Raw genomic sequence first — 17,136 nt, 5'->3', positions numbered from 1 at the left:
TGAATACTTTCCGTACCCACTGTATATATATATATATATATATATATTTTATTTATTTATTTATTTTTTTTTATTTTATTAAATTTTTTAATTCAAACGTTTGGTCACCTAGGCCTGTGTTATTGTCTTATGTTTTACTGTTTTCAGATAGATGCAATAATGTGAGTGTTGAAATACAGCAACTTTCACTCTTCATAGTAAAAAAGCAGCTGCTTTTTACCTGCTGCTGGTAAAGTTTTGACTCTCTACTCAACTGAATCGCCTCATCAAGAGGCCACTTTTCATTTTCTTAGCTTCTGTTTTCTGCTGTCTGTCAGCTGAGGTCAAGCTCAAATCACTTTTTTTGAGCATGCTCAGAACGAGAGAGGGAAGCAGGAAGTCTCAGTAGCTGTTTCCTCGTCCTCTTTCTTTCATCTCGTTCTATTTTCAACTTTTTTATGGGTCATGCAAAGACATGGTCTCTGCACCGGGGTCAAACGGAGGACGAGGTCGTCACGGAAACACAAAACAACATCTCGACTAATGCTTCAGGAGTCTTCATTGGCCTGATGTTGAACTCTGTCTGACCTTTGAACTTTATTGCGACTGGTTGTGAAAGTCATGCTGGTGGAGTCACTGGCCACATGTAGTGCTCTTGTACATGAAGTTTTAACACCTAAAAAAAGTTATTAGTATTGACAATTTTGCCAAATCAATGCTATGCAAAAAAAAAGGTGGCACGATTTGGGGAAAATTTATTTGTGAATTGTCTATTTATTTATTTATAAAAATTGCAATTGCAAATTTAAAGTATGATTGTAAAACAAATGATAGGTTTTCTGTGCAATTTGGTCCAAATTTTGTGATAATATATCAATGGCTATTATTATTATTAATAATAATAATAATATTAGTATTATTAAATGTTGTTAATTATAATAATAATGATAATAAAGTATTATTATTATTATTATTATTATTATTATTATTAAACAAAACAATAAGAAATATTACTATTGTAATTTTACTGTAAAATAAAAAAAAAACAAGTATACAACAATAAAACTTTCTACAGCTTAAGACATTTTTTTTATTGTATTAATGACTCATAATGACTTTTTATTGTAAATGACTGCTGTTAAGTGCTGATAGAGTGTATTGTATTCCATTGCATTTTAAGCTATTTTGTTTTTGGTACTGACATAAATTAGAGAATTTTTTTAAATTATTATTTATGGAATAAATACTTGGCACCGAGGAAGGGGTAATACCCGAAAACGTTCTTCACCTTTGCACTTTTTTTTGTACATATTTTTGTGACCTCTGAGCAATAAAGTACATTTATCTGTTCAAGTTTAATGCCATAACCCTTACTGAGTTGACTTGGTAAGCTTCTCTCTCTTTTTTTTTTGGATTGAAAAATAAAAAATATATAATATAAATTGTATAACTGATAGCTAGGATGCATTAAATTGATCAATATTGGCAAAGACATTTATTATTTATTATTTCTACAAAAGATTTCTATTTCAAACGAATGTTGTTCTTTTGAAAAAAATGCAACTGTTTTCAACATAATGAGAAGAAATGCTTCTTGAGCAGCAAATCAGCATATTAGATTTTGTTTTTGGTACTGACATAAATTAGAGAATTTTTTTAAATTATTATTTATGGAATAAATACTTGGCACCGAGGAAGGGGTAATACCCGAAAACGTTCTTCACCTTTGCACTTTTTTTTGTACATATTTTTGTGACCTCTGAGCAATAAATGTTGTAAGCCTTTTTGGCTGAATTTGAAAGAGTGTGGATCTCTTTCATCTTCATATTTTGGAATAAATAATAATAAATGCATTTATCTGATTTATTGAGTTGAATTTTTTATTTATTTATTTAAAGTTGGGATGGGATTGGCCATTACCAAGGCTGTACTCAAATCTGGGTCAGTGAATCTATAAAGCGTTTTTGATACGTTTTTAATGTAGGACACTACAAACATGAATAATGCAGGTGTGACAGATGGAGGGTGTCCTATAGTCAGGCTTGACCAGCTGCTGCTGTGTCCACTAGGACGTGCACGACTGCTCACTGTAGTTGACTAGCCAGTGGGTCAATGTTTACTTTATAAAAGTGACTCTCAAACGCTGTTTTGGGGGAATGTTGGGTACACTGCTTGCTCAGGACACATCTATTTCAAACGAATGTTGTTCTTTTGAAAAAAATGCAACTGTTTTCAACATAATGAGAAGAAATGCTTCTTGAGCAGCAAATCAGCATATTAGACTGATTTCTGAAGATCGTGTGACACTGAAGACTGGAGTAATGATGCTGAAAATTCTGCTTTGCATCACAGAAATAAATTATATTTTTAAATATATTACAATAAAAAAACGGGTATTTAAAATTGTAATAGTATTTCACAATATTACCATTTTTTTGTGTTTTAGATCAAATAAATACAGTCTTGGTGAGCAGAAGAAACTTCTCAAAGTATTAAACGTTTTTGAACAGTAGTGAATATTTGAAAAATACTGTATTCAAAAGAAGTTTGAAATTACTTTAAATATTCACTATCTTATTCTAATTTTGTGCCTCTCTCAGCAGAAATAAGCCCTTCCTCCATGTTGTTTATTGAAATGTTAGGAATCATGATGTCATTGTGCGTGAGAGTTCAAGGGAGAGTCCAAGTGTACTCAAAATTGACACCTAGTCTGCGGTTTGTTTGATTAGTTTCAAGTGCGGCAATATATAACACACTGTGTCTTTGAAAGTCACAACAATCTTCCTTACTCTCTTTTGTTTTATATTACAGTGCTGCCGACTCCGCTCTGGACTTCTTCTTGTGCATGGGACCGTGTCGTCTCTTCTGATTGGCTGCCGCTCACCGGTCCGTCCTGCTCATGAGGTAACCCCGGCTGTGGTTGTTGATGCCCGTGGCTGGCAGGTGTGACAGATGGAGGGTGTCCTATAGTCAGGCTTGACCAGCTGCTGCTGTGTCCACTAGGACGTGCACGACTGCTCACTGTAGTTGACTAGCCAGTGGGTCAATGTTTACTTTATAAAAGTGACTCTCAAACGCTGTTTTGGGGGAATGTTGGGTACACTGCTTGCTCAGGACACATTTTAGTAACAAATTACTGTATTTATTTATTTATATATATATAAATATATATATAGCTGTTTACATGTATTTATATGTATAGTGAAAATGAAAAAAAGATAACCTTATTTTTTTCTGCCTGAGAGAAAGTTTATGTATGTGTGTGTGCTGACCGATGAGATTCTCACTTCCTGGTTCTGGTTGGGCACAGGTAGCATTTCTCCTAACAGAACTCTTCTTTGTCTCTGTGCAGGAGTTTGAGGCCTGATAAAAGTCGTCCGGCTGATGTGGATCCTCCTTCAGTCCTGCAGTGATCCGGAAGGTGAGTGTTTGCTCAGTTATTCACACTTACTCCACAGTTTATTCCAGTGAATCACCATCATCATGAGGGACTAGAGAGAGCGCAGCGGAAAGCCAGGCATGTGTTTGGTGCTCGGTGAGGGAGGAGAATTGCTCTGGAATTGCTCCACTCTGAACTGCTTTACCCCCTTTCATTTTCTCCCTTTTCTCCTGCTCTATGCTGACACAGAAGCAGCAAGGCATGGAGGGTAAGCTCAGACTTTGTTCTTGTGTGTCTTGTGTTGATTGTGTGGACAAAATCTCGGTAAAATCTCACATTCTTCTTTTTTCTTTCATTACTATATAGGCTCATAGTTGGTGATCTAAACAAACCACTAGAACTTAGTATTGAACTTTAGTGTGTAACACATGCCGCAATATTTGTGTTTCAGACATGAATGATTCCTCAAATAATGTGTCTGGTTGAGGAGAGGTGTGCTGTTGTTGTGTAGTGATTTTTGCTGTGCTTGTTTTTAGGGCTGGCCAAAGATTTTTGTAATTTATATACCAATATGATTATATAATAGTAATAATAATGTATTGTTGTTGTTATTATTATTATTATTATTAGTAGTAGTAGTAGTGCATTTATTAGTTATTTATTACATCATTAAAATATCAATATTACATTCACAACAATAATATTAATAATAATTTATTATAACTAAAATAAGATAATACTTATAAAATAAAATAATAATTAGTAGAAGTAGTAGTAGTAATATATTAAAAATATTAAATAAAGATATTATTTTGAAAAAAGTAAAAAAAAAAATGTAAACACTGTAAAACTGATATTTATGGCTGTCCTAATTTCTTAAAATTTAAATGTTTTAGTCCCCATCACATCAAAATTGACAATTTAAACACTGCAATATAATACATTTTTTATTTTGTTTTTTTAATTCATGTGCCTTCATAATCTTTAAGTAAAACATTAGCCTAACTTCCCATCCCCTTGCAATGACATCTCATCTTTTCTCTACACTAGCACTTAGTTTATAAACTTGCATGTTTAGTTGCTGCATTCTCACATTTTGGGTGAGATTTAACTTTGAATTGTCATAGAAATATAATTTTTTTTCTCATCACCTCCTTTTCTTTATTTTATCTTGCTGTCTTGGTTTGTTATGGTGTGAGTGTGTTTGTTTGGTTTAGACCAGTCGAGTTCATTTCCTGAGAAGGGTTTGGCTCCTGGGGTCTCCGTTCAGTAACAGAACTAGCTGGAATAAGTGAAGGATGTGACAAATGTGACTCCTTTTCTGGAGAAAATAAATTACTGGACTAGGTTTTGGACAGTGCAAGTTTGCTTTTTGACTCGTGGGCACGTGGCTGTTTTGACTGCACGTTTGTGTGTCGTTGTTTCTTTCCCACTTCCCATCCACATGCTCTTGTGAAACCGCTGTCTTCTCTGGTTCAGAAGCGATTCTGTCATTCTTCTGGTAGAGTGTGAGTGAAAGCGGCTCCTTCAGATAGTGTGAAAACTAATCTTAGTCTAGAGAATTGTCTCTTTAGTGAAGCGCGTCCACTGCTTTTCTTTACGTATTCTGTACTGTTTCTTTTGCCTTTTCCTGTTTTAAACCTGCAGCCATACTGGGTAGAACTAAAAAAATGTAACTAAAAATATTTAGCTAAAAATGAGTTTTTATAAGTCTGCGGTTTGTTTGATTAGTTTCAAGTGCGGCAATATATAACACACTGTGTCTTTGAAAGTCACAACAATCTTCCTTACTCTCTTTTGTTTTATATTACAGTGCTGCCGACTCCGCTCTGGACTTCTTCTTGTGCATGGGACCGTGTCGTCTCTTCTGATTGGCTGCCGCTCACCGGTCCGTCCTGCTCATGAGGTAACCCCGGCTGTGGTTGTTGATGCCCGTGGCTGGGCCGTGATGGGGCAGAGGGTGTCGGGTGTGGTGAAATCCGCGGATGAGCCGGAGACGAGCGAGCTGGCGTATCCGCCGGTGTGTGCGTCGCTCCGTAGCCGTGGCGTCCAGTTACCTGCCCGTCTGGAGCTGTTGTTGGACATGCCGCCGGCGGGACCGGAAATCCAGCTTCAGCACGCCTGGAACCCAGACGACCGCTCACTAAACCTCTTCATCAAAGACAACGACCGGCTCACGTTCCACCGCCACCCGGTGGCCCAAAGCACGGACTGTGTGCGGGGAAAAGTCGGATTTACCCGCGGTTTGCACGCTTGGACTTTGCGCTGGCCCGTACGGCAGCGCGGCACACATGCCGTAGTTGGGGTCGCGACTTCTTTGGCTCCCTTGCGAGCCGTCGGATATTCCGCCCTAATCGGCAGCGATGCCGAAGCCTGGGGTTGGGACTTGGGACGAGGTCGGCTTTACCACGACAGAAAGAGCCGGACTGGCCCGGCGCCGTCGTACCCGGAGTTTATCGAGGACGAGGAGGACGAAGGGACGTTCTCGGTGCCTGAGGAGATTCTGGTGGTTCTGGACATGGACGAGGGAACGCTGGGATTCTGCGCCGACGGGAACTACCTGGGCGTGGCGTTTCGCGGGCTGAAGGGGAAGAGGCTGTACCCGATCGTCAGCGCCGTGTGGGGTCACTGCGAGGTCACCATGACCTACATCAACGGATTAGACCGTACGTGTCTTTTTCAGGTTCTGCTTCTTGTTTTTCCTCCTTTTCTCATATTTTCTGTCATCGCCATGACGCCATCCATGGGCAGTGCATGTTGATTTCAGTCCAGCTCTTTAGAAATGCTCTTCATAGCTTTGCTGTTGCTTCATGATGTGCGTAATTGCGCAATCACTCATAGTAACTGGGAAAAACATGTTGTTCTACTGCTTTTCTGTAATAGCAGTTTTTAGAAATTATGTCCACAGTGGGGCAGTCGTGGCCTAATGGTTAGAGAGTCGGACTTGTAACCCAAAGGTCATGGGTTCGAGTCTCCGGTCCGGCAGGGATTGTAGGTGGGGGGAGTGAATGAGCTGCGCTCTCTTCCACCCTCAATACCACGACTGAGGTGAGACCCTTGAGGAAGACACCGAGCCCCCAACTGCTACCCGGGTGCTGCAGCATTGACTAGCCACTGCTGTGTTAAATGGGTTAAATGCAGAGCCACATACTTGGCCACACATCACGTCCTTTCCTTTCCTTTCACAAGCAAACTTCTCTGAAAAGGCAATTTAATAGGGGTTTTACATGTTTTTTTACAGAAACGTTTAAAAGGGCCGTATCCTACACTTAGTAGCATTTTATTCTTTTCTTTTTTCTTCCCCCAAAAGCCTACTTACAGTTGATCTAAATATAGTTGGATATGCAAGTCACACCTATTTTATAAAATTCACTTGCTGTGTTGCAGGATCTTTTCACTAACATCACATTTCTTTCTTTCTTTTTTTTTTAAAGTCAGTATTCACTACTGTTGAAATGTTTGGGGTTGGTCTTTTTTTTATTTTTATTTTTTATTTATTTTTTGATGTTTTTGAAAAGTCTCTCCTGCTCACCAAAAAATACAATAAACACTGTATAATTATGAAATATAATTACAATTAAAAATTACTGTTTTAAATATTCTATTTGAATATTTTAAAATGTAATTTATTGCTGTGATCAAAGCTGAATTCTCAGCATCATTACTCCAGTCTTCAGTGTCACATGATCTTTCAGAAATCATTCTAATATACTGATTTTCTTATTGTGATCAATGTTGAAAACCGTTTTTGCTTCTTAATATTTTTGTGGAAATGGATACTTTTATTTCAGTTCAAACGAAGAGCATTTATGTGGAATAGAAATATTTTGTAACTATAAAACACTGTCACTTTTGATCATTTTAATGCATCCTTCCTGAATTTTATTTCAGGATTATTATATATTTTTTTTTAAATAATCATACTGACCCCTAACTTTCAACAGGTAGTGTTTAAAGTCAGTTCTTAAGTTCCACTAATGTCTCACAATGCTTTGTCATCATTTTCAACACTATATTTAAAAAGTAAATTGTACTTTAAACAGATGTTAAACTACAATGTTAAACTAGATGTTTAACCGTTCGTTTGCAACATCATGAATCATTCAGCTTATCAAGGATCATTGCTGGTCTTTGAAGTCCTAATGAGTGTTTTCACATGATCGCTTGAGGTCTTTGACCCTTGGCCCTAACTGACCTCTGCTCTGTCCCATAGCTGAACCCCTGCCGCTGATGGAGCTGTGCAGGAGGGCGGCACGACAGGCTCTGGGACGCCACCGAATCCATCACATCCAGTCTCTGCCACTGCCACAGACGCTCAAGAGCTACCTGCAGTACCAATGAGAGACACAAACACACACAGCTAAAAAATCACCTACATTCACTGAAAATGCACTCAGAAATGATCTGCAGTGCTGTAGAAGCTTTGTGCTGTGCACAGACTTTAAGTGTCGTAGGGACGGACGCTACAGATTTGAGCAGCCGGATGACGAGTATCTGGTTTTATACATGATTATGAGGTGAGTAATGAGAAGGTGTCTGTATTTGTGTGTGAGAATGACTCAAGTCTTCCATGGAAATAATTTTCTTATGAGCTGATGATTTTTGCTTTTTCTTTCACTTTTATCTAAACACTAAGGACCTAGCTTTCTTGGACATAAATCCAACATAATTATATTAAACTAATGCATTTTATTCCAGACAACAGGTTCTAATTCTTTCACCAGTTTTAACTAATACACATCTGCAGTGCCTGAGAAATTTTAAAAATCTTTTTCTGTTCATGTTTATTATGAGTTTGCTTTCATTTGTGTTCATGACGAAGCTGATTAAATCAGTTTTCTGATGTTTTTAGCGTATATATGCGGCTTTGAAATGTGCCACAGCGTCTGTCAACCAGACTTTTTTACAGATTTGATTTTTATATGAAATGGATGCTTGTCTTTTTCACGGATCCAACAGAAACCCGCAAGACAGCAGACAAGACTTTGTTCATTCGTGACCTTTGAAATGTGAATAAAAATAAAACTCCAAAGCCAAACGCTGTCTGCTTCTCTTTTACTTCTGTAGTCTCAGTTGCGTTTAAAATCAAATGTTTGATTCTGATGTGACGACATGTTTATAAGTGCGTTTTCACAGTAGTTTTGACTAACCTGCTTATGTTGTATTTACATCTTTCTAATCGGGTTTCGGGTTTATATTATTCCGTTTATGGATCATTGGGGTTTTCTGAAGAACAACACCCAAAAGCAACACCGCTGAACAGTAAATAGCTAGTTATGCTAAGTATTTTTTTTTTATATTTGAATATGATAGATATGAAATATGTATTTATATTTTACTTGATATAACACATTCTATGTCTCATCAATATATTAAGATAGTTATTTGAATGTTGACCCTTTAACGGGGCATGTTGTCACACATTTGTCACAATTTTATTGAATGTGTCATTGTTTTTTTATAATCATCATCATCAACAACAACATCCTCATCATGATTAAATACTCTTGTTGGAAACCATTTGAATGACCAGTTATAATGTCTTTATTTAAAAATGTATAATATCCTCCTGAGAACCAGAATAAAAAGCTTTGTGAATTTTTTGTTTGTTTTTGTCATTACATTGGTTGGAGCATAAAAAACAAATGGAGAAAAAAATATTTTTGAAAAAAGATATTTTATTGTATGTCCTTTGTAGAGGACACCAGGACTAAGTTATTAAAAAAAACTAATAATAAAATAAAATAAAAAAATTGACATTAAAAGGCATGTATAGGCAAAAACAGTGTTTTATTTTTTTTTCATTCACCAATCAGTTTTCAGGTTTGAGGCTACTTTTAAACCAAACTTTGTACAAAGATGATTCTCAACTATGTTATGAAAGATATAACAGAATGAGTTGATATACTACTGTACTTTATGGAATATGTGCGTAAAATGTCCATAAATTGGTATTCTCATTCTATACATTGCATCTTATTTGCATATTAATGTGTTCTTGGGGCAAACCATAATGAAAACAAGAAGTGTAATAATGCCAGTAATAACTTGGCAACATTTTCATAAGAATATCTCATATTTCATAGGAATATTGATCTATAATTTTTTGTGTCTCCCCAAAATGGCTGATTGACATGATGTTTGTCCTGGTGTCCTCTACAGAAGACATGTATGAAAATTATGCCCCGTTTCGTAACAAAAAGTCATATTCCGATTTGAAATCCCATAACATTTTTCTGAGATGTTTATGACAAACAATTTGAAAATGAGTCATTTAAATAATAATTGCAAAACATTATCATATTTCCCTAAGAGTGCTAAATTTGATCATTCTGTCAATATCCGTCATATTTAATAATCTTAATCTTTCCTCTAGACTCACCTCGTGAAAAGCGCTATACAAATAAACTTGAATTGAATTAAATATTTAAAGACCAAGGAGGTGTGTTCATGATCAAACCTTCAAACATTTGATATCTATAAAAAGCCCTGAATGTGCTCTGTACAGGACATCCAGTCTAAAAACTGTGGCCTTTTTTTTTGTCTTTAAATATAACTATATAGGACACTTGCCCCCAACCTGACAATTAGGCTACTAAAATATATGAGAACACAATGACTATATGAACGTGCTACACATGTTGCGCCACTAGATGTCGCTGTTGTGTGACTCACATGGCGTCTCACCAGTCTGCAGTGCCAGTGCGACGATAATAGACTTTATTGTGGTTAAATTCCAGTAAAACAACCATTTAACAGCCACGTTTATGAGTAAAATGAATTAGGTGACCAATTTCTTAAAACCGTTTTTATTGACTTATGTAGAGAAAGTCCAGCAGCGACCACAAAAAAGAGCAGATTGAGTCGGTAAGATGTACAAACACAGATATAAACCATTCATTTGCATTTTATGAGAGAAAAGTCATTTACAAAACCACTCGCACACAAATGCACCGCATGTTACACACAAGAGAGACCGATGGAGTAAGACGACACTTAAAAAGGAGCACGTACGGATTTAAAAAAATATTTTCTTCAAGGACGTGAGTTTTCAGGTTTATTAGAGATGATAGTTTCACATTAAACGTTAGATAGCACACGTACGTCTGCAAGATGTCTGTTAAAGATCACTTCATCTGGAAAGCATCTGCCGTGTACTACCAGTCGAAAGTTTTTGAACAGTAAGATTTTTAATGTTTTTTTTTTCTAAAGAAGTCTCTTCTGCTCACCAAGCCTGCATTTATTTGATCCGAAGTACAGCAAAAGCAGTAATATAGTGAAATATTTTTACTATTTAAAATGACTGCTTTATATTTGAATATATTTTAAACTGTAAATTATATTTCTGTGATCAAAGCTGAATTTCCAGCATCATTACTCCAGTCTTCAGTGTCATATGATCCTTCAGAAATCATTCTAATATGCTGCTTTGCTGCTCAAGAAACATTTCTGATTATTATGTTGAAAACAGCTGAGTAGTATTTTTTCAGGTTTCTTAGTTAGCATTCATCTGAAATAGAAATCTTAACATAAATGTCTTTATCATGACTTTTGATCAATTTAAAGCATCCTTGCTGAATAAAAGTATTAATTTCTATAACCCCCCCCGCATAAAAAAACCCAAAAATAAATTATACCGACTCCAAGCTTTTGAATGGTATAATGTGTAATGTTACAAAAGCTTTTTTTTATTTAAAAACTTTTGACTGGTAGTGTACTGTACATCACGGAGACGTCTATTTGACGTCTACATTTATATCTGCATGACGTATTTTTTAGAGTGTTTGCTCATCTGCAATACGTCTATAGGGCCTTTCCTATCAGATGTCAAATAGACGTTTAGAAAATGTCTAAGTTATTAGAATGTATGTAAAACTGACATCTTAAAGGCGTCTATCAGATGTTTGTTCACAGCAGATGCTTTCCAGATGAAGCGATCTTCAACAGACATCTTGCAGACGTACCTGTGCTATCTGTGAGGGGAGAGAAAATAAGATGCGCTGTAGAGGCCTCAAAAAAGAAACTCTCTTTAATCAAAAGCCTGAACAGGCTGCTGCTCGAGAGGTTCTTCTGTGACTTCACTGTCTCATATTCTGTCCTCCAGCGGAGACAGAGAGTGTAAAGGGAAAAGACAGACTTTTATTAGTTTGTCATCTCACACCAAAACTGTATCGATCAGAAACAAAGGATCAGAGCTGTTTCGAAGTCTTTCGAAGTGTGTTTGCATGTCAACTCGCTTGTATTGCAGGTCACTACAGAATGCTACAGGTAGAAGCGTTGTGTTTTCGAGCGTGTGAATGTGTTTTCAGCAGTGTAATGTTGATGTTCCCCATTGCATCCTGGTCTGATGATGTATGGAAGACATGGTGGTTTCCTCTTCATCGCTGTCTGATTCTGTAGTAGAGATATCGCAGTCATCTTCCTCTTCCTCCTCAGTTACTTCTTCTGCTGACTGAAGCTCCTGAAAGCTCTGGAATGAACCAAATTAATCTGTTGTGACAAACAGAAATATTCAAATTCTTTCCATTTGTCTGGTTACTCTCCTTCAGAGTAATTTAAATGAAATATTGAAAAATGAGAAAAGAATAAAGCAACTGTATGTAGTTTTTTTGACTTTGGAGCCCTCTGGAGTTAAGTGAGTGAAATGCGTAGAAGGGATACAGCTACGGCCGGAAGTGACGCAAAATCTCGCCATAAAATAAGAATAAATTAAATTTGCTACCTATCACATTCTGTTTTATTAACGTCTACCCCAACCTAACCCTAAACCTACCCCTTCAAACAATGGCATAAAGCTAATCAAAACATCATTCAATGTAAATTGTGAAAATCGTTACAAAAAATTACAATTTCAAGGGAATTATCGGCAATTATATTTGTTGACATAATCGTGCAGCCCTAACTCTTACTTTCTTCCGGGGAACACAAAAGAAGATATTTATAGCTGAAAGTTCAAGCTGCTCTTTTCCGAACAAAGAACATGAATGGTGAATATGGCTGTCAAGCTGTAATTTTAGTAAATAAAGTAATATCAGCCTGTTCGGCACAAAAAGCTGTCATACAACTTCAGAAGACTTGGAATATTAGACAAATACTCTTATTATGCTTTTATGATGTTTTTGCCAGTTTCGGGAGCTCGACAGCTTTCATTGGAAGGAAAAGAGCAATGTGAACATGCTTCAAAATTTGACTATTGAACACTTAAACATCTTGTTCAGCTGTAATACTCAATATTAATTTGGTTGATTATCTAAACATTACAATTCTGCTTTGTCACAGTGTTTTCTTAATTTTTCACAGGATTTTGTGCTGAGGAGGAGACATCATTTATAGTTATATACAAGAAAATTCACTGCAATTGTGAAGATTCAGGAAGAAAGTAAGTCATACAGAGTTTTTGAAGTGATGTGAATGTGGAAATTTACAAAAATTCATTTCGTCTCATTCCTCCTTTTCTTTAAAAAGCACAAATCAAAGCTACAATGAGGCACTTAATGGGGCCAATTTTAGTGGCAGAAATGTGAAGCTTTTCATTTTAGAAAAAACACATTTTAAATTCTGTTAAAACATGTATCTGAGATGTAAAGCTGTTTAAAAAAAAAAAAAAAAAAAGTGAGTTATTTTAGGGTTTATGGAGTTCCGTGTCACTCAAAACTAAAAGTTCCATCATCATTTACTCACACTAATGTCATTTCATGTATGACTTGCACTTTTGTTTTTCAGAATGTCTTCTTTTGTGTTTCAGAGAAAGAAGGCATGCAGGTTTGGAACGATATGAGGGTGAGTAAATGATGACAGAATTTTAATTTTTGGGTGAACTATCCATCTAACACTTAAATGATTTACATTTAGTGGCCATACTATTGAATCTCTGAGTATTTTAACTTTGCCCAATTCCCAATTCTTAACTAACCGTTAACTACCTATAAAACCAGAGGGAAAGGATAGTCTTGGTAGAATGTTATTGAAACACTAACCTTCAAATCTGATTGGTTTATAAAGATGTTGGACCAAAAGAGATATTGATTGAGGAACATGACATGTCCAACTTCATGGCAAAATACTAGGCCAATGATCTCTCACACAACTTTAGTATTTCATTTTTTTATATATATATATATATATATATATTTTTTTAGAAACGACTGTGTTTAAATCAGTTGTTCAGCTCTAGCTGATTGTGTGACTGCTGTTCTGTCCTACCAGCTATAAAGAAAAGTTTTCGTTTTCACGGAGACTCGTGCATGCTGTGGCAGTTTGACAGGCGTCATCATTTTGGCAGCTTCTTTACGTTATGGTGTCTTGTGTTGCTTGAGCATGTAGACGGTTTGTCGTACCTCCAGAGGGTTGACGGTGATGGAGAGAGAGGATCTGTCACAGTCCGCTTGTTTCTCTGGCAGCGTGTGTGTGTGAATGTGCTCTTGGTTTTGTGGTTGGTTGAGGCGGTAAACACTCAGCAGCACCACCAGCAGGGCGGCGATACACACCACAATGACCGCAGTAGCAACGGCAAGGACAACTACAGAAAGACAATAAACACGTCTAAATCTTACACCCTATAGACTTTAGAGTAGATGTCATAATTTGACTTGAAGCTGTGAGGGATGACAGTCACATCTGTTTAGTATGTTGTAATAAATAATTGCCTAGTTTTACTGAGTTTTTTGTCAGTTGGTTTCTTAATGATTGCAATGATTCTTTTGGTACTTTTAAGGAAGCCTCACTGAATCAAACTGTATTGAATGTGAATCTTAAGTAACATAGTTACAGTTTTTGGTTCATTTGAGTTTATGAAAGTAATAACTAGCGGTTAAGTCAAAGTCAATAACCCTTCCAACTGATTCAGTAAGTGATTCATAACCTGATTTAAGTATTTTTTTTTTTTAAAGAATCATTTGTTCAAAAATCAGACTACACTGGCATTGGTTATAAACTGGAACCAGTTCTGTGTTTCCCAACCCTACATGGTACGATATATTGAAAATACTGTTTGAATGACATTTTGTTAACATTAGTTAATGCATTAAGTATCATGAGCTAACAATGAACAATATACTTTTATTTTTTAACAATTTTATTGTTAATTGTTATTTCTTGTTCCTTCATAAAACATTAACAGTACTTTATAAACTTCAGTTCAAAAATCTGGGGTCAGTATGATTTTTATTTTATTTTAAGAAATTACTAACTTTATTCTGAAAAGATGCATTAAAATAATCAAAAATGACAGCAAACCATTTACAATGTTACAAAAGATTTATATTTTAAAGAAATGCTGTTCTTTTGAACTTTCTATTCATCAAAGAATCCTGAAAAAAAAATGTATCACAGTTTCCACAAAAAATATGAAGCAGAAAAAAAGAGTTTCCAACATTGATAATAATGATAAATGTTTCTTAAGCAGCAAATCAGCATATTAGAATGATTTCTGAAGGATCATATGACACTGAAGACTGGAGTAATGATGCTGAAAATTCTGCTTTGATCACAAGAATAAATTACATTTTAAAATATATTCAAATTACTTTAAATTGTAATAATATTTCACAATATTACACAATATTTTTACTGTGTTTTTGATCAAATAAATGGAGCCTGAAGTAACTTCTTTCAAAAATATTACCAACCCCAAACTTTTGAGTGGTAGTGTATAACTTAAGAAATGTATAAAATAATATTAACTGAGATTCATAAATCAATAAAGTATGTTTGGTATCACCTCAGCTAATGTTTCTCTTATCAAAATGAACAATCACAGACACACTTAATTCATTCCGACACAATCATTATGACTTTCACTCACCTAAGCTGTAGCTGTTAGATTCTGTGACTGTAGGATGAATAATTTGCATGTATTTGGGCGGAGCCATCGCATGATTGACATGTTCAGTAGCTTCCTCACTGTGAAGGATGTTGATCTTGGAGAAAGAGTGATAGAGAGCATCTTTAGGCCATAGATCAGAGCCGTGGCTCAGTTAGTGCATTTCTTTGTTTGGTTCACACCTGTAACATATACTGATCGCTGGTGTAACGTCCGTTGAGCTCAGAGCAGGTGAGTCTGAAGGTGCGGATGGAGTCGACAGCCTGACGGCTCTGATAACGCACCTGTCTGATCACCTCTGCGTAGTGACAAACAGAGTCCACACCTAAAACAGAAGATGAAAGATGTGAGACAGTTGTATAGGGAGTAACAAAAGTAAATTGTAGAGTTAGTGTTTTTACCGTATATGGACATGCCAGTGCTAGAGTTGACGTATTGCAGGTGTTTGCCCAATAAAGCGCTGTGGTGCAGTTCCAGACTCTCTAGCCCTGCCCTTAACCCCTCCCCCAACACCATAATGTCACAGTAGTCCAGATTATGTGCGATTTCCTTCAATGCACCTGACCTGTGATCTGCACACATACAAAGATGAAACAAATTATGAATAATAATAAAAATAACCCTTCCTTTCTTTGTCTGCTACAATTTCCATACTTTTCAATAATATACCATATAGTCCATAAGCCAAGTGGACTACTTTTATGTGGTTGTGTTTTTTTTAATTTTTTTTTATCAAATTTGTATTTTTGGGTGAATTGTCTCCTCAAACATCAGACAAAACGCAAAAGAAAAACATTACATAAACTCCAAATAAATAAAAGGAGAATTAAAAGAAAAAAAAAGGAAAAGGAAAAAATGGGATACAGCATTTATTTCAAAGGGAAATGTTTTGTAACATCCGTAACATTATAAATGTCTTTACTTTCACTTTTGATCAATTTAATGCATCCTTGCTGAATTTAAGTATTAATTTCTTAAAAAAAAAAAAAATCTTACTGACCCCAAATTTTTGAATGCTAATGAATATCTACATAGTGACTGAAACTTTAATTGGAAAGAGCAAGGAAAATATAGTTTAACATGATTTGTCCCATTTAAAGTAAACATACAGTATAAGCCCTGAGGATAAAGGAGGGAGAGGCGTTTCAGATTCTGTGTAGTGTTGTGTTGTGTTGTGAGGGTGGAGGGTTTAGTGAGCATCTGTCTTTTATGATTTATTAACATGTTTTTTTGCATTTACTGTTGTTTGCCACCAAAACAGCATTACACCTGTGGTTTGTCAGTGAATAATGTGCTCTGTGCAGCGTTTGGGGACTTTCTTTGTGGGTTGTTTTCATCAGGAGTGTTTTTGTTGCAGAAATACTTCAGCCAAAAAGGACAAATCTGTCATCATTTACTCTCCCTCATGTCTTTGGCTTTCTCTCTTTTGTTCAACAAACAAGGAAAAGTTGAGAAGGATGCTTTCTACACTTTGGCATAGAATGGATCCTGTCAAGCTCCAAAAATGATGATAAAACACATTCTCATTCCTGTATATTCAATATGGTGGGTCAAAACAGGTTTGAAAAAGCACTACAATATATAACTTAAATTTTTAAGTTAGAATGATATGAAGGTGAGTAAATAATAATTTTGAACAAATTACCCATTAAGAGAAGAAAGGTGATTCTAGAAATGGTTCTACCTGTGTTTGTCTGTCCGTCGCTTTTTGTTACTGTGCTGATGATATGCAAATCTCTGAATAGGGATAGGCCGAGGGCAAGGTCGGAGGCGGGGACGGTCAGGTGCTCCGCCCCAGTGATTGTGATGCATGGTTCACTAGGCTGCATTACCATGACAACCGCCTCAATATCAGGGACGGAAATACACACATCCTCCCCGAAACACCTGCAGAGATCACAAACACAACAACATATTCTTTCACTTTTGAGTGTTATTTTAGATACAGACACACACA

General features: G+C 36.1%; 2 protein-coding genes across 3 annotated transcripts in view; one reads left to right on the top strand and one right to left on the bottom strand.

Moving 5' to 3' along the window:
- Nucleotides 1–8,396, top strand: part of LOC107669884 (SPRY domain-containing SOCS box protein 4-like) — a 9,968-nt gene extending 1,572 nt beyond the window's left edge. Inside the window, exons 2-4 of one of the 2 annotated variants that reach the window (XM_016462314.1) lie at nucleotides 3,332–3,400; nucleotides 5,172–6,024; nucleotides 7,572–8,396. In XM_016462314.1, coding sequence (XP_016317800.1) covers nucleotides 5,307–6,024; nucleotides 7,572–7,699 — 846 coding nt within the window. In that variant the 5' untranslated portion in view covers nucleotides 3,332–3,400; nucleotides 5,172–5,306 and the 3' untranslated portion in view covers nucleotides 7,700–8,396. Of the gene's footprint in view, nucleotides 1–3,331; nucleotides 3,401–5,171; nucleotides 6,042–7,571 lie in introns of both variants that reach the window. The other variant, XM_016462315.1, reaches the window with a different exon arrangement.
- A 2,951-nt stretch (nucleotides 8,397–11,347) lies between these two features.
- Nucleotides 11,348–17,136, bottom strand: part of LOC107669856 (calsyntenin-2-like) — a 64,314-nt gene continuing 58,525 nt past the window's right edge. The window contains exons 12-17 of the mRNA XM_016462283.1: nucleotides 16,864–17,066; nucleotides 15,581–15,751; nucleotides 15,362–15,504; nucleotides 15,162–15,276; nucleotides 13,696–13,877; nucleotides 11,348–11,828 (exon numbers count right to left, since the gene is read on the bottom strand). Coding sequence (XP_016317769.1) covers nucleotides 11,664–11,828; nucleotides 13,696–13,877; nucleotides 15,162–15,276; nucleotides 15,362–15,504; nucleotides 15,581–15,751; nucleotides 16,864–17,066 — 979 coding nt within the window. The 3' untranslated portion in view covers nucleotides 11,348–11,663. The remainder of the gene's footprint in view (nucleotides 11,829–13,695; nucleotides 13,878–15,161; nucleotides 15,277–15,361; nucleotides 15,505–15,580; nucleotides 15,752–16,863; nucleotides 17,067–17,136) is intronic.

The sequence above is a fragment of the Sinocyclocheilus anshuiensis genome, unplaced genomic scaffold, assembly GCF_001515605.1.
Source record: "Sinocyclocheilus anshuiensis isolate Anshui unplaced genomic scaffold, SAMN03320099.WGS_v1.1 scaffold272, whole genome shotgun sequence".
NCBI classification, from domain to species: domain Eukaryota; kingdom Metazoa; phylum Chordata; class Actinopteri; order Cypriniformes; family Cyprinidae; genus Sinocyclocheilus; species Sinocyclocheilus anshuiensis.
Note: the sequence above shows the minus strand (reverse complement) of the source record. Positions and strands in the feature narration are given on the sequence as shown.